The following is a 17,500-nucleotide window of genomic DNA, read 5'->3' on the forward strand; positions in this document are numbered from 1 at the left end:
ACTTTGCATTTGAAACGTGCTAACATTAGCGTGATAACTTTTTTTGTGTGCCAATTTTGCATCCAAACACCTTAGTCATTTGTAACTTGGCACTTGAAACATGCTAACATTAGTGTGCTAACATTTTGGGGGGTTTTGCCAATTTTGCATCCAAACACCTTAGTCATATGTAACTTTGCATTTGAAACATGCTAACATTAGCGTGCTAACTTTTTTTTTAGGTAATTTTGCATCAAAACACCTTAGTCATATGTAACTTGGCACTTGGAACATGCTAAAATTAGCGTGCAAACTGTTTTGGGTTGTTTTTTTGACAATTTTGTGTCCAAACACCTTAGTAATTTGTAACTTGGTACTTGAAACATGCTAACATTAGCGTGCTAACTTTTTTTATAGCCAATTTTGTATCCAAATACCTTAGTCATATGTAACTTGGCACTTTAAACATGCTAACATTAGCGTGCTAACTTTATTTTATTTTTTTGCCAATTTTGCATCCAAAAACCTTAGTCATGTGTTACTTTGCATTTGAAACGTGCTAACATTAGCGTGCTAACTTTTTTTTTGTGCCAATTTTGCATCCAAACACCTTAGTCATATGTAACTTGGCACTTGAAACATGTTAACATTAGCGTGCTAACATTTTGGGGGTTTTTGCCAATTTTTGCATCCAAACACCTTAGTCATATGTAACTTTGCATTTGAAACATGCTAACATTAGCGTGCTAACTTTTTTTTTAGGCAATTTTGCATCAAAACACTTTAGTCATGTGTAACTTGGCACTTGAAACATGCTAAAATTAGCGTGCTAACTGTTTTGGTTTTTTTTTTGACAATTTTGCGTCCAAACACCTTAGTCATTTGTAACTTGGTACTTGAAACATGCTAACATTAGCGTGCTAACTTTTTTTATAGCCAATTTTGTATCCAAATACTTTAGTCATATGTAACTTGGCACTTGACACATGCTAACATTAGCGTGCTATCTTTGTTTTTTAGCCAATACTCTGTCCAAACACCTTAGTCATATGTAACTTGGCACTTTAAACATGCTAACATTAGCGTGCTAACTTTATTTTATTTTTTGGCCAATTTTGCATCCAAACACCTTAGTCATATGTAACTTTGCATTTGAAACGTGCTAACATTAGCGTGCTAACTTTTTTTTTTGTGTGCCAATTTTGCATCCAAACACCTTAGTCATATGTAACTTGGCACTTGAAACATGCTAACATTAGCGTGCTAACTTTTTTTTATAGCCCATTTTGCATCCAAACACCTTAGTCATATGTAACTTGGCACTTGAAACATGCTAACATTAGTGTGCTAACATTTTGGGGGGTTTTGCCAATTTTGCATCCAAACACCTTAGTCATATGTAACTTGGCACTTGGAACATGCTAAAATTAGCGTGCTAACTGTTTTGGGTTGTTTTTTTGACAATTTTGTGTCCAAACACCTTAGTAATTTGTAACTTGGTACTTGAAACATGCTAACATTAGCGTGCTAACTTTTTTTATAGCCAATTTTGTATCCAAATACCTTAGTCATATGTAACTTGGCACTTTAAACATGCTAACATTAGCGTGCTAACTTTATTTTATTTTTTTGCCAATTTTGCATCCAAAAACCTTAGTCATGTGTTACTTTGCATTTGAAACGTGCTAACATTAGCGTGCTAACTTTTTTTTGGTGCCAATTTTGCATCCAAACACCTTAGTCATATGTAACTTGGCACTTGAAACATGTTAACATTAGCGTGCTAACATTTTGGGGGGTTTTGCCAATTTTTGCATCCAAACACCTTAGTCATATGTAACTTTGCATTTGAAACATGCTAACATTAGCGTGCTAACTTTTTTTTTAGGCAATTTTGCATCAAAACACTTTAGTCATGTGTAACTTGGCACTTGAAACATGCTAAAATTAGCGTGCTAACTGTTTTGGTTTTTTTTTTGACAATTTTGCGTCCAAACACCTTAGTCATTTGTAACTTGGTACTTGAAACATGCTAACATTAGCGTGCTAACTTTTTTTATAGCCAATTTTGTATCCAAATACTTTAGTCATATGTAACTTGGCACTTGACACATGCTAACATTAGCGTGCTATCTTTGTTTTTTAGCCAATACTCTGTCCAAACACCTTAGTCATATGTAACTTGGCACTTTAAACATGCTAACATTAGCGTGCTAACTTTATTTTATTTTTTGGCCAATTTTGCATCCAAACACCTTAGTCATATGTAACTTTGCATTTGAAACGTGCTAACATTAGCGTGCTAACTTTTTTTTTTGTGTGCCAATTTTGCATCCAAACACCTTAGTCATATGTAACTTGGCACTTGAAACATGCTAACATTAGCGTGCTAACTTTTTTTTATAGCCCATTTTGTGTCCAAACACCTTAGTCATATGTAACTTGGCACTTGAAACATGCTAACATTAGCGTGCTAACTTTGTTTTATTTGTTGCCAATTTTGCATCCAAACACCTTAGTCGTATGTAACTTTGCATTTGAAACGTGCTAACATTAGCGTGATAACTTTTTTTTGTGCCAATTTTGCATCCAAACACCTTAGTCATATGTAACTTGTCACTTGAAACATGCTAACATTAGCGTGCTAACATTTTGGGGGGTTTTGCCAATTTTGCATCCAAACACCTTAGTCATATGTAACTTTGCATTTGAAACATGCTAACATTAGCGTGCTAACTTTTTTTTTTAGGCAATTTTGCATCAAAACACCTTAGTCATATGTAACTTGGCACTTGAAACATGCTAAAATTAGCGTGCTAACTGTTTTGGGGTTTTTTTTGACAATTTTGCATCCAAACACCTTAGTCATTTGTAACTTAGTACTTGAAACATGCTAACATTAGCGTGCTAACTTTTTTTATAGCCAATTTTGTATCCAAATACCTTAGTCATATTTAACTTGGCACTTGACACATGCTAACATTAGCGTGCTAACTTTTTTTTATTTGTTGCCAATTTTGCATCCAAACACCTTAGTCGTATGTAACTTGGGACTTGAAACATGCTAACATTAGCGTGGTAACATTTTGGGGGGTTTTGCCGATTTTTGCATCCAAACACCTTAGTCATATGTAACTTGGCACTTGAAACATGTTAACATTAGCGTGCTAACTTTATTTATTTTTTTGCCAATTTTGCATCCAAACACCTTAATCATTTGTAACTTGGCACTTTAAACATGCTAACATTAGCGTGCTAACTTTATTTATTTTTTTGCCAATTTTGCATCCAAACACCTTAATCATTTGTAACTTGGCACTTGACACATGCTAACATTAGCATGCTAACTTTATTTATTTTTTTGCCAATTTTGCATCCAAACACCTTAGTCATATGTAACTTGGCACTTGAAACATGCTAACATTAGCGTGCTAACTTTTTTTTATAGCCAATTTTGCATCCAAACACCTCAGTCATATGTAACTTGGCACTTGAAACATGCTAACATTAGCGTGCTAACTTTTTTTTATAGCCAATTTTGTGTCCGAACACCTTAGTCATATGTAACTTGGCACTTGAAACATGCTAACATTAGCGTGCTAACTTTTTTTAATTTTTTGCCAATTTTGCATCCAAACACCTTAGTCATATGTAACTTTGCATTTGAAACATGCTAACATTAGCATGCTAAATTTTTTCCTGCCAAATTTGTATCCGAACACCTTAAAGTCATATGTACATTGGCACTTTTAAAAAATAATTTATTTATTTTTTTTACCCAATTTTGAATCTTAACACCTTAGAGTGATATGTAATTTGGCATTTGAAACATGCTAACTTTTTGGGGGGGGGGTTTTGTTTGCTAATTTTGCATATAAACACCTTAGTCATATGTAACTTGGCACTTGAAACATGCTAACATTAGCGTGCTAACTTTTTTAAATTTTTTGCCAATTTTGCATCCAAACACCTTAGTCATTTGTAACTTTGCATTTGAAACATGCTAACATTAGCGTGCTAACTTTTTTCGTGTGCCAATTTTGCATCCAAACACCTTAGTCATTTGTAACTTGGTACTTGAAACATGCTAACATTAGCGTGCTAACTTTTTTTATAGCCAATTTTGTATCCAAATACCTTAGTCATTTGTAACTTGGCACTTGACACATGCTAACGTTAGCGTGCTAACTTTGTTTTTTAGCCAATACTCTGTCCAAACACCTTAGTCATATGTCACTTGGCACCTGAAACATGCTAACAGTAGCATGCTAACTTTTTTCCTGCCAAATTTGTATCCGAACACCTTAAAGTCATATGTACATTGGCACTTTTAAAAAATAATTTATTTATTTTTTTTACCCAATTTTGAATCTTAACACCTTAGAGTGATATGTAATTTGGCATTTGAAACATGCTAACTTTTTGGGGGGGGTTTTTTGTTTGCTAATTTTGCATATAAACACCTTAGTCATATGTAACTTGGCACTTGAAACATGCTAACATTAGCGTGCTAACTTTTTTAAATTTTTTGCCAATTTTGCATCCAAACACCTTAGTCATTTGTAACTTTGCATTTGAAACATGCTAACATTAGCGTGCTAACTTTTTTCGTGTGCCAATTTTGCATCCAAACACCTTAGTCATTTGTAACTTGGTACTTGAAACATGCTAACATTAGCGTGCTAACTTTTTTTATAGCCAATTTTGTATCCAAATACCTTAGTCATTTGTAACTTGGCACTTGACACATGCTAACGTTAGCGTGCTAACTTTGTTTTTTAGCCAATACTCTGTCCAAACACCTTAGTCATATGTCACTTGGCACCTGAAACATGCTAACAGTAGCATGCTAACTTTTTTCCTGCCAAATTTGTATCCGAACACCTTAAAGTCATATGTACATTGGCACTTGAAAAATGCCAACATTAGCATGCTAACTTTTTTTTTTTTAAATTACTTTTTTTTTTTTTTAGCCAATTTTGAATCTTAACACCTTAGAGTGATATGTAACTTGGCATTTGAAACATGCTAACTTTTTTGGTTTTTTGTTTGTTTGCTAATTTTGCATATAAACACCTTAGTCATATGTAACTTGGCACTTGAAACATGCTAACATTAGCGTGCTAACTTTTTTTTAATGTTTTGCCAATTTTGCATCCAAACACCTTAGTCGTATGTAACTTTGCATTTGAAACGTGCTAACATTAGCGTGCTAACTTTTTTTGTGTGCCAATTTTGCATCCAAACACCTTAGTCATTTGTACCTTGGTACTTGGAACATGCTAACATTAGCGTGCTAACTTTTTTTATAGCCAATTTTGTATCCAAATACCTTAGTCATATGTAACTTGGCACTTGAAAAATGCTAACATTAGCGTGCTAACTTTTTTTTATAGCCAATTTTGCGTCCGAACACCTCAGTCATATGTAACTTGGCACTTGAAACATGCTAACATTAGCGTGCTAACTTTTTTTTATAGCCAATTTTGTGTCCGAACACCTTAGTCATATGTAACTTGGCACTTGAAACATGCTAACATTAGCGTGCTAACTTTTTTTTATTTTTTGCCAATTTTGCATCCAAACACCTTAGTCATATGTAACTTTGCATTTGAAATATGCTAACATTAGCGTGCTAACTTTTTTCGAGTGCCAATTTTGCATCCAAACACCTTAGTCATTTGTAACTTGGCACTTGAAACATGCTAACATTAGCGTGCTAACTTTTTTTATAGCCAATTTTGTATCCAAATACCTTAGTCATTTGTAACTTGGCACTTGACACATGCTAACATTAGCGTGCTAACTTTGTTTTTTAGCCAATACTCTGTCCAAACACCTTAGTCATATGTCACTTGGCACCTGAAACATGCTAACATTAGCATGCTAACTTTTTTCCTGCCAAATTTGTATCCGAACACCTTAAAGTCATATGTACATTGGCACTTGAAAAATGCTAACATTAGCATGCTAACTTTTTTTTTTTTTTTTTTTTTTTTAGCCAATTTTGCATCTTAACTCCTTACAGTGATATGTAACTTGGCACTTGAAACATGCTAACTTTTTTTGGGTTTTTTTTTGTTTGCTAATTTTGCACATAAACACCTTAGACATATGTAACTCTGTATTTCTTGACACATCACATCGGGGGCTAATCCATTAAGACACTTAAAAACAGCTTTTAAAAATGAGAAACTTATAAAATGATAACTATTTTTTGTTGTTGATTACATCAAGTTATTTCCCGCCATGTAGAATTCTAGCGGCAAACAAACGGCAACTCACCTTGTTTCTGCCACCTCCTGGCTACTATCGCCAAGACCAAGGCCAGCATGAAGACGGCCCACAAGGCCAACGCCTCCAAGGATAAACTACAACACAAGCGTGGTCACCAGGAGTTGGAATGATTCAAGTAAACTCGCGTTAAAAAAAAAGTGGATTTCTTTCTTACGCGTGATGCCTCCAGGAGTCTTTGGTGGCGGGTTTGGGCTGAGGCGCGTTGGGGACAGGCCGGCTTTCCGCAGATTGTGACGTCGCAGAAACTGCGGCTGGAAATAGAAAAGTACAGTTACAACATTATCTGCAAAGCGTTCGTTGTTGAGCCCCCTGAACTCCCTGTGCCGCCACTCCTACTCTGATCCCGTATTTCCTTGAATTGCCGCCGGGAATATAGTATTCGCCTGCCTAGAATTACAGCCGGGTCAAACTCGTTTCGCAAAATAATTAGCGCATGCTTGGCACTTCCGCTGGGCCAAATATGAGTCTTTAAATGACTTCCGCCTCCTGGTGGTAGAGGGCGCTAGTGATCCTTCTTGCGACTGCTGGTACTGCAGAAGAAGACAACACGCAGCAAGAGTGAGCAGCCATTGTTTGCTTGCACTTTTACCATGGAGGATTACATATCTAAAATAAAACAGTTTTCTAAACTGGACTTTCAATCCAAGCAGGAGGTAATACTTAAAGGAAGATTGCCATCGAGACAGAGAAACTTTTAAAACTGAAGAAAGATAAGGAAGACTTCTATAGGAGCTGTGCATGGACTCATTTATACCTAAAGCTAAGACCATAATAACGTTTTTTTTGTTAAATGTGATTTTCATAAGGTAAGCGCCGGAGTGAGAAGAGGTTTTAAAATAATTAGCGCATGCTTGCCAATCCCGCATGCTTTTGGTAAACGCAGGAGTGAGAAGAGGTTTTAAATTAATTGGCGCCCCGGCGGCTATTCAAGGAAATACGGTATTTCTCTTTCTGCAGACAATGGGAAGTTCTAAGATGATTGCAAGTCAATTTCCATGGACGTTTGTTAGCGGCACTAAAGTTCATGTGGGAATTATTCCGAAACAAATGACAGAAAGACACTTTAGTGCAGACGGTGTCCAAAATGCGTCCCTAGGGCCAATCAATGAGACGCGTTATTGGATATTTCAGTATTCAGTACTTTAACGCAACCAAATTCCGACCAATCTACCATGTTTACATACATTTGTTGCCCCTGACTAAAAACGGGTACCTTTCAAATCTGAAATTCTAGTAGCTAGGCGTCTATACGGGTAATCAACGGTACTAATTTTGTCCGAATATTTTTTTATTTGCTTAATAGTAAATTCTATTTCTTTAACATGTGCTGTTATATCTCGTTTTCTTACATCTCTGAGTCTAATTTGCAAGTATTGCATAGTAGACTTGGTGCGCAGTTGCAATATAGTTTTTCGTTGCGCCCTTAAAAGTGTTTGTACTGTAGGTATTGAGAGTGCGGAAATACGACCACATCACACCAGTTCTCAAATCCCTTCACTGGCTGCCTGTTCCACTCAGGATTGAATACAAAGTTTCCCTACTAACCTACCAGTGCCTCCATGGAAATGCCCCCCCTCTACCTCAAAGAACTGCTCACCCGCAAATCCTCCACACGACACCTCGGCTCCGGACAGACTAACCTCCTCCAACCTCCGAGGACAAAGCTACGGACAATGGGAGACCGGGCTTTCGGCTCCGCCGCTCCCAGTCTGTGGAACGCTCTCCCTGACCACCTGAGGGCACCACAGACTGTGAATGCTTTTAAAAAAGAATTAAAAACCCTTCAAATAGGAACTGTCGAAATATAAGCTAAATAAAGATAATTTCAGAAAAAAATACTTAAAACTCGGGAATTTACAAATCAATATTTGTATGTTTAGAATGATCGGGACTTTTAAGATAGAATAAAGTGATTTAAACTGAAAACACGCATTTTTAAACTTGCAAAATGTTGCAGAATGTGTGTGGGAAACCAGAATATCTTACTCAATTTTAACATTTCTGAACTGGAATAGAATTTTTTTTATAATTGTTCATGCTAAAATTAGGGTTAGTCAATGACTAGAAAAAAAGGAAATAGCGCTTAAAACTAGGGGGGGAAAAATTGAATTTAAAGTCTTGGCAATCTTGAAAATGGAAGGTGTTGAAATTGCTAATCAGTAGCATGTCTATTGCAAATCCAATGTAAATTAGCATGGAGCTAGTTCATTTTAAAAAGTGGAGCCCGACTATAACTTTGACATGGAAAATTGCAAGATTACAAAGAGGCAGTCCTACTGATTGTTTCCCCGCTCAGTGTTTGAGCCATTGCCGACCGAGTCTGCAACCGGACTGAAGGTCACGTGCAAGAAAATGATAGAAATATGGCATTTTTTTCGAGAATCGATACGTGGTAGCGCCGACGGAATCCGGCCCGCACTCATAGTGGACTCACCAGCCCGAGTCAGGCCGTAGAATGGATTACTCGGTGGCCTAGTGGTTGGAGTGTCCGCCCTGAGATCGGTAGGTCGTGAGTTCAAACCCCGGCCGAGCCATACCAAAGACTATAAAAATGGGACTCATTACCTCCCTGCTTGGCACTCAGCATCAAGGGTTGGAATTGGGGGTTAAATCACCAAAAATGATTACCCGGGCCGCGGCCATCGCTGCTGCTCACTGCTCCCCTCACCTCCCAGGGGGTGGAACAAGGGAATGGGTCAAACGCGGAGGACAAATTTCACCACACCTAGTGTGTGTGTGTGACAATCATTTGGACTTCAACTTAACTAAACTAAATAGCTCTCTGATTAATGCCCAGGGACAGGTGAGCATCCCAAACACTGATCAGAGGCAGGTGAGAGTAATCTGCCGTCACGGCAACTAAAGCAACAAAACAGGGGTGCTGAGACAGAACTGAAACCACAAGTGGATCACAAACGCAAACAAACTATGATCCGGGCAACGGGTCCTCCCAATAATGTCTCCGTCAAAACATGAAAACTTAACCCTTTTGAATAGTTTTTGCCTCCGTTTCTTACGGTTTGTAGAGTTAGTAATAGATTGATACGTGGGTGCATTATAGTGGTCGTTAAGACCACAGATCATGGCCCCACTATTTTTTATGTTAGGCCGGTCTGATGTGAGAATGAGATCTATGGTTGATTGGGTGGAATCACACACCCTTGTGGGTAGTGTTATTAGCTGGGTGAGACCGTGCAGATTACAAAGCTTGCTGTAAGATTTGAAGACAGGCGCATCTAAGCTCATTGTGTTTTTGAAACTGCACCAATTTCCTCAGAATTTTGAACTAACTCATTATGGTTTCGCCATTACGGCCCACTTGGGGATAGGTTGTCCTCCATGTAGCCCCTGAGCTAAAATAGTCAGGGGGCCAAATGGTCTACTTGGTTAACTTCTGACACTTCCTGTGGACTTACTGCTGGACATCCGGGGTGTGACCTCCACATGCACGGCCATGTTCAGCTCTCCGGCAGAACACAAGTACCAGCCCATGTCGCTCATCTGCAGCCTCTTGATGGTTACGGTCAAAGTCCCGGTTTTGTCGTCGTTGAGGGCCACGCGCGGGTCCTCGTAGCTGCCCCCAGGGCCCGTCAGCGAGCAGGAGCTGGGGTCCCCGCTCCGACACCATTTCTTCTCACTTTCTCTGTTGGCAAGGAACCACCATGCGTGTCATTATGCTTCTTTTAACATCAACCCTCTATGCAGTTGTTTGGGGCCACAAAGACTGGTTTTGGGGGCCCCATGATGATGGCAACCAATCACTTCAGTAGCTGGTTGAGCTTGTTCTACTTTGATGGACTGAATTGGCGCATGGATATAGAACGACTATTTAAGTTCATATTGTAGCCCAACAAAATATAGGGACTGATCTACCAAGATCTAAACACCACGCGATAAAAAGCGTGTGCAAACCATAAAATTGTGTGTACTATTAGTATGCGTGTTGCGTGTGATCTACCAAGACTGCGTGTACAATTGACAAGTATTTAAATAAGGTTTTCGCGTTCAAAGCGTTCACCTCAAACTGATACAAACTCTCAATATTGTTGTAACAAACTTTTGCGTGGTGTTGCTTCCTTATTTGTGATTATTACCAGCCGATTATTACAACCGTGGTCGCGCCGCTTGAACTGAATGTAAAACAATACCAACAAACAAAAAAATACTGATAGTAGTATCAGTAGCCCAGAATATTAACGGTCTTCCTCAACCCACCCAATTAGGAACCGGTACCAAAAAATAGATATTGCCCCGAGTGGAGGAGTTCGAGTATCTCTGAGTCTTGTTCACGAGTGAGGGAAGAGTGGATCGTGAGGTCGACAGGCGGATTCGGTGTGGCGTCTTCAGTAATGCGGACGCTGTATCGATCCGTTGTGGTGAAGAAGGAGCTGAGCCGGAAGGCAAAGCTCTCAATTTACCGGTCGATCTACGTTCCCATCCTCACCTATGGTCATGAGCTTTGGGTTATGACCGAAAGGACAAGATCACTGGTACAAGCGGCCAAAATGAGCTTCTTCCGCCGGGTGGCGGGGCTCTCCCTTAGAGATAGGGTGAGAAGCTCGGTCATCCGGGAGGAGCTCGAAGTAAAGCCGCTGCTCCTCCGCATCGAGAGGAGCCAGATGAGGTGGTTCGGGCATCTGGTCAGGATGCCACCCGAACGCCTCCCTTGGGAGGTGTTTCGGGCACGTCCGACCGATAGGAGGCCACGGGGAAGACCCAGGACACCTTGGGAAGACTATGTCTCCCAGCTGGCCTGGAAACGCCTCGGGATCCCCCGGGAGGAGCTGGACGAAGTAGCTGGGGAGAGGGAAGTCTGGGCTTCTCTGCTTAGGCTGCTGCCCCCGCGACCCGACCTCGGATAAGCGGAAGAAGATGGATGGACGGATGGATACCAAAAAATACCGGTAGACGGTATACATACCTAAGTCTAGACACAAAAAGTACTCTGAGCATAGCATCATCAAAACCAAATAGTATCACCTGTGTCTCTCGCTGTATTGACATTCAGCTGTGACGCTAGTCCCTTCTTCTCCTTGCAGCCGGTTGTTTACCACTGACATTCCTACAGAAAATACAAACTATCGTTATAAAGATTAATACAAAAATATATACATCCAAAAATTCCTCCACCCCTCACCAAGAATGACTTTGATGTTCGTGAAGGCAACGGCGTCAGCCTTCCAGAACCCACCGATCTCTACGCCGCACATGTACCAACCGGCGTCCTCCTCCTTCATGTTCTCCACGGTCACGGTGAACACCTGCTGGATCGGGTCGTCGAAGATACTCACCTTGCCCTCGGCGGGGGCTTCGTCTGTGCGGGCCAAGCTGGTGCAGAATTCCCTGGCTTTTCCCCGACACCAGTACTTGACAGAGCTGGCGTACTGGGGGTCATAATGACACGGGACCATGAGGGTGTTGCCCTCCAGAACCGCCAGTTCTTCCTGGGTCGTCACCCAGCACGGCAGCCCTGGTGGACAGACGAAACGCGCTATAGTGGGCATTCAACTTCCAACAGTAAAACTGCAACCGCAGAGATCTCGGTCTTATCCGTTTCAGCTATGAACAGGTCTTGGTCTGCGGGGGGAAACAGGAACGCGTCGGCTTTCACTTTCAACTTCCAAAAATGCCCTTTTAACTTCCCTTTTAAAGTTGGATTATCCTTCACGGTTACGTGGACGAGCACAAATAAACACCCGGACTCTGGAAAGAACAAACATAAGCTGCCAAGGGGCAAAGTAGACTATTCAAGTTTAAGAGATTTTCGGGTAAACAAAAACCTCATGGAGTTACTATGACAGAAAATTTGAAACCGTTCCTACTTGCAGAAAATGTGTACAACTCGAAGTAAAACGGCTTTTGTTTTATCAGTTATTTGTGGAAAACCCAATACTCGATACCTGGGATCCATGGTAACAGGACGAGGAGCAGAAAGCACACTTGTTTCATATTTCAATGTCCGTCTCGTGATCCCAGGTCCTTCTCAACTCTGTTGTTCAGACCTCAGGTTCCGCTATGTCTTCCTCCCACTGGTCATGTGACCGCCAAGTTGGATCCAGATGTTGTAAATGTTAACCACATAAGTGCCAGCTATTTTTAAGAGGTGGTTTAACCGATAGTTTACCATTTCTTGCACATTCTAATAAGTATGAGGTGCTATTCAACTGGCGGCCCGAGGGCCACATCGGCCCTCCAAATCTTTTCGTTTGGCCCGCCGAACATCACCCAAATAGCATTCGTGAAACCTCAAGGACATTCAATCCATCGCAAATGGACTGTTTGGTTTGTCTTAGAAGACGTTTCAGCTCTTATCCGAATAGGCTTCATCAGTTCATGATCATTAGACTTAGATTGGTCAGATCTAGTCTTAGACTTAGATTGGTCAGATCTAGGCTTAGATTTACATTGGTCAGATCTAGTCTAGCAGCTGGTGCCAATACCCCAGTAGGCTTCATCAGTTCATGCCCATAGACTTAGATTGGTCAGATCTAGTCTTAGACTTAGATTGGTCAGATCTAGTCTAGCGGCTGGTGCCAATACCTCAGTAGGTTTCATCAGTTCATGCCCATAGACTTAGATTGGTCAGATCTAAGCTTGGACTTAGATTGGCCAGATCTAGTCTTAGACTTAGATTGGTCAGATCTAGACTTAGATTTACATTGGTCCGATCTAGTCTAGCAGCTGGTGCCAATACCCCAGTAGGCTTCATCAGTTCATGCCCATAGACTTAGATTGGTCAAATCTAGTCTTAGACTTAGATTGGTCAGATCTAGTCTAGCGGCTGGTGCCAATACCTCAGTAGGCTTCATCAGTTCATGCTGATAGACTTAGATTGGTCAGATCTAGTATTAGACTTAGATTGGTCAGATCTAGTCTTTGACTTAGATTGGTCAGCTCTAGTCTAGTGGCTGGTGCCAATACCTCAGTAGGCTTCATCAGTTCATGCTCATAGACGTAGATTGGTCAGATCTAGTATTAGACTTAGATTGGTCAGATCTAGTCCAGCAGCTGGTGCCAATACCCCAGTAGGCTTCATCGGTTCATGCCCATAGACTTAGATTGGTCAGATCTAGGCTTAGATTTACATTGGTCAGATCTAGTCTAGCAGCTGGTGCCAATACCTCAGTAGGTTTCATCAGTTCATGCCCATAGACTTAGATTGGTCAGATCTAAGCTTGGACTTAGATTGGCCAGATCTAGTCTTAGACTTAGATTGGTCAGATCTAGACTTAGATTTACATTGGTCCGATCTAGTCTAGCAGCTGGTGCCAATACCCCAGTAGGCTTCATCAGTTCATGCCCATAGACTTAGATTGGTCAAATCTAGTCTTAGACTTAGATTGGTCAGATCTAGTCTAGCGGCTGGTGCCAATACCTCAGTAGGCTTCATCAGTTCATGCTGATAGACTTAGATTGGTCAGATCTAGTATTAGACTTAGATTGGTCAGATCTAGTCTTTGACTTAGATTGGTCAGCTCTAGTCTAGTGGCTGGTGCCAATACCTCAGTAGGCTTCATCAGTTCATGCTCATAGACGTAGATTGGTCAGATCTAGTATTAGACTTAGATTGGTCAGATCTAGTCCAGCGGTTGGTGCCAATACCTCAGTAGGCTTCATCAGTTCATGCCCATGGACTTAGATTGGTCAGATCTAGTCCAGTGGTTGGTGCCAATACCTCAGTAGGCTTCATCAGTTCATGCCCATAGACTTAGATTGGTCAGATCTAGTCTAGCCGCTGGTGCCAATACCTCAGTAGGCTTCATTAGTTCATGCCCATAGACTTAGATTGGTCAGATCTAGTCCAGCGGTTGGTGCCAATACCTCAGTAGGCTTGATCAGTTCATGCCCATAGACTTAGATTGGTCAGATATAGTATTAGACTTAGATTGGTCAGACCAATCCAAAAGATTGCAAGCCAGTCTGGTATCAGTGTCTGTGTCCAGGTACGGCCTGCTGACTGCCAAGGCCAAACACCGCCATGACACAGACAGAGCAGAGACGAGGCGATAGCACCGGCGTCAACACATTGGCATTTTTGTATAATCATATATTGTGTCTAACTGGAGTTGTGGAGATTACCCCCCTTTCCCTCAGCGACAGCTTCAGTGATGTAACCAGGGACCTCCCAAATAAATAGAGAAAGCACGCTGGGCTGGACTTTTAGAACGTAGTTTGGATCTGGCCATGGATGAAGTGCTGGCTGTCCAGAGTCGGGACCCGGGGTGGACCGCTCGCCTGTGCATAGGTTGGGGACATCTCTGCGCTGCTGACCCGTCTACGCTCGGGATGGTCTCCTGCTAACCCCACTATGGACTGGACTCTCGCTGTTATGTTAGATCCACTATGGACTGGACTCTCACAGTATTATGTTAGATCCACTATGGACTGGACTCTCACTATTATGTTAGATCCACTATGGACTGGACTCTCACAGTATTATGTTAAATCCACTATGGACTGGACTCACACTATTATGTTAGATCCACTATGGACTGGACTCTCGCTGTTATGTTAGATCCACTATGGACTGGACTCTCACAGTATTATGTTAGATCCACTATGGACTGGACTCTCACTATTATGTTAGATCCACTATGGACTGGACTCTCACAGTATTATGTTAGATCCACTATGGACTGGACTCTCACTATTATGTTAGATCCACTATGGACTGGACTCTAAGTATTATGTTAGATCCACTATGGACTGGACTCTCACACTATTATGTTAGATCCACTATGGACTGGACTCTCACTATTATGTTAGATCCAATATGGACTGGACTCTCACAGTATTATGTTAGATCCACTATGGACTGGACTCTCACTATTATGTTAGATCCACCAAGGACTGGACTCTCACAGTATTATGTTAGATCCACTATGGACTGGACTCTCACACTATTATGTTAGATCCACTATGGACTGGACTCTCACACTATTATGTTAGATCCACTATGGACTGGACTCTCACTATATTATGTTAGATCCACTATGGACTGGACTCTCACTATTATGTTAGATCCACTATGCACTGGACTCTCACAATATTATGTTAGATCCACTATGGACTGGACTCTCACACTATTATGTTAGATCCACTATGGACTGGACTCTCACACTATTATGTTAGATCCACTATGCACTGGACTCTCACACTATTATGTTAGATCCACTATGGACTGGACTCTCACACTATTATGTTAGATCCACTATGGACTGGACTCTCACACTATTATGTTAGATCCACTATGGACTGGACTCTCACAATATTATGTTAGATCCACTATGGACTGGACTCTCACAATATTATGTTAGATCCACTATGGACTGGAATCTCACTATTATGTTAAATCCACTATGGACTGGACTCTCAGTATTATGTTAGATCCACTATGGACTGGACTCTCATTATTCTCTCCAGAGTCCTCTCCAAGTTTTCTCATAGTCATTCTCATGGAAATGCCCCCATTTACCTCAAAGAACTGCTCACCCCCAAATCCTCCACACGACACCTCCGCTCCGGACAGGCTAACCTCCTCCAACCTCCGAGGACAAAGCTACGAACAATGGGAGACCGGGGCTTTCTGCTCCGCCGCTCCCAGTCTGTGGAACGCTCTCCCTGACCACCTGAGGGCACCACAGACTGTGGATGCTTTTAAATACGGTTTAAAAACCCTTCTTTTTAAACAAAAAAGCCTTTTTTTAGATATATGCATACTAGTTCCAGCTATTTGGCTGTTCTAGTTTTTATATGATTGATTAGTATCGAGGTACCATACCAGTACCGGTATACCGTACAACCCTAATCGAAACACATACTTTCATACATGCATTTGGGTGTGGGCTGGAGTAGAATTTGTATTTTAATCGCCCCAGTTCTCTGTTTGTCAGTCTCAGGAGCGCCAAATCGTGGAATTAGTTGTCGCCCAAACGTTGAATCGGCGCCACTTCCACTCAATCCCAAACAGTTATGGTATTTCCTCCGGGGGGCCGTTGGCAGACTGCAATGACTTTGGATTTGGACGCCGAGACACTTTGGACCCGGTCCAGCCTTCGCGGCTTTTGAAAAGACTTCACGGCACAAGACCTTCAGGCAATAACGGGGGACAGCCGTGCCAAGATCCCTAATTCACAATGTGAAGATGATCAAGGATGTCTCTAAGGGCCCCCCTCTCTTTTGCCCCAGCATTTGCCTGCAGGATTTTGTTTTATGGCGGGGGTTGGGTTTTTTTTTTTAGGTTTTTGGACCATTTTTCATGTTCACTCCTGTTAGAAACATCAAATATTTAATATTTCAAATCATTTATAAAGCGCCTTTTTACACTTACCCCAAAATGCATTTACTTGCATGACCCAATCCCATGACAACCTTCCCTAGTCATGGTGCAACAAAAAAAATACAAATACAAAATACAATAATTTGCAAATCCTTTTCAACTTATATTCAATTAAATAGACTGCAAAGACAAGATATTTAACAATCAAACTGGTAAACTTTGTTATTTTTTTGCCAATATTAGCATTGGCCATTGTTGTTAAAAAAGAAGCCAGTTTGTTGCTGTTTTGAAGCATAAAAAACATGTTGTCTTTAATTGGCCAGTGTAGGAAAACCAAAAAAAAAAAATTTTTTTTTTTTTTTACAATAACTAAAGCTAAGATTATTCCTCTATGCCGTAATGTTTGTTCATTAAAAGCAATAAAATATTTGACACAGTTGTGGTAGTGCACTGACTGAATTATCGGAGAATGTACACAACCCAAAACCAGTGAAAGGTTGTGCAAATGGTAAATAAAAACAAAATACAATGATTTGCAAATACTTTTCAACTTATATTCAATTGAATAGACTGCAAAGACAACATGTTTAATGTTATTTTTTTGCAAATATTAGCTCTTTTGGAATGTGGATGCCATGCAACGTGTTTCAAAAAAAGCTGGCACGAGTGGCAAAAAAGACCGAGGAAAGTTGAGGAATGCGAATCAAAACACTTATTTGGAACGTACCACGGGTGAACGGGCTAATTTGGGAACAGGTGGGTGCCGTGATTGGGTATAAAAAAGCAGCTTCCATGAAATCACGGAAGGACGGGGCGAGGGTCACCGCTTTTTGCCGGAGCAAATTGTGTAAGAACAACATTTCTCAAGGAATTTAGGGATTTCACCATCTACGCTCCGTAATATCATCAAAAGGTTCGGAGAATCTGGAGAAATCACCGCACGTA

At 40.9% G+C, this 17,500-nt stretch overlaps 1 protein-coding gene across 3 annotated transcripts in view; it reads right to left on the minus strand.

The window, feature by feature from the left end:
* Nucleotides 1-17,500, minus strand: part of LOC133665188 (CMRF35-like molecule 8) — a 61,419-nt gene that overhangs the window by 10,565 nt on the left and 33,354 nt on the right. For 2 of the 3 annotated variants that reach the window (XM_062070426.1, XM_062070427.1), the window contains exons 1-6: nucleotides 12,177-12,310; nucleotides 11,414-11,746; nucleotides 11,257-11,338; nucleotides 9,693-9,919; nucleotides 6,431-6,527; nucleotides 6,265-6,350 (exon numbers count right to left, since the gene is read on the minus strand). In XM_062070426.1, the coding sequence (XP_061926410.1) occupies nucleotides 6,265-6,350; nucleotides 6,431-6,527; nucleotides 9,693-9,919; nucleotides 11,257-11,338; nucleotides 11,414-11,746; nucleotides 12,177-12,225 (874 nt within the window). In that variant the 5' untranslated portion in view covers nucleotides 12,226-12,310. Of the gene's footprint in view, nucleotides 1-6,264; nucleotides 6,351-6,430; nucleotides 6,528-9,692; nucleotides 9,920-11,256; nucleotides 11,339-11,413; nucleotides 11,747-12,176; nucleotides 12,311-17,500 lie in introns of those variants that run through there. The other variant, XM_062070428.1, reaches the window with a different exon arrangement.

The sequence above is a fragment of the Entelurus aequoreus genome, linkage group LG14 (genome assembly GCF_033978785.1).
Source record: "Entelurus aequoreus isolate RoL-2023_Sb linkage group LG14, RoL_Eaeq_v1.1, whole genome shotgun sequence".
Lineage (NCBI taxonomy): Eukaryota > Metazoa > Chordata > Actinopteri > Syngnathiformes > Syngnathidae > Entelurus > Entelurus aequoreus.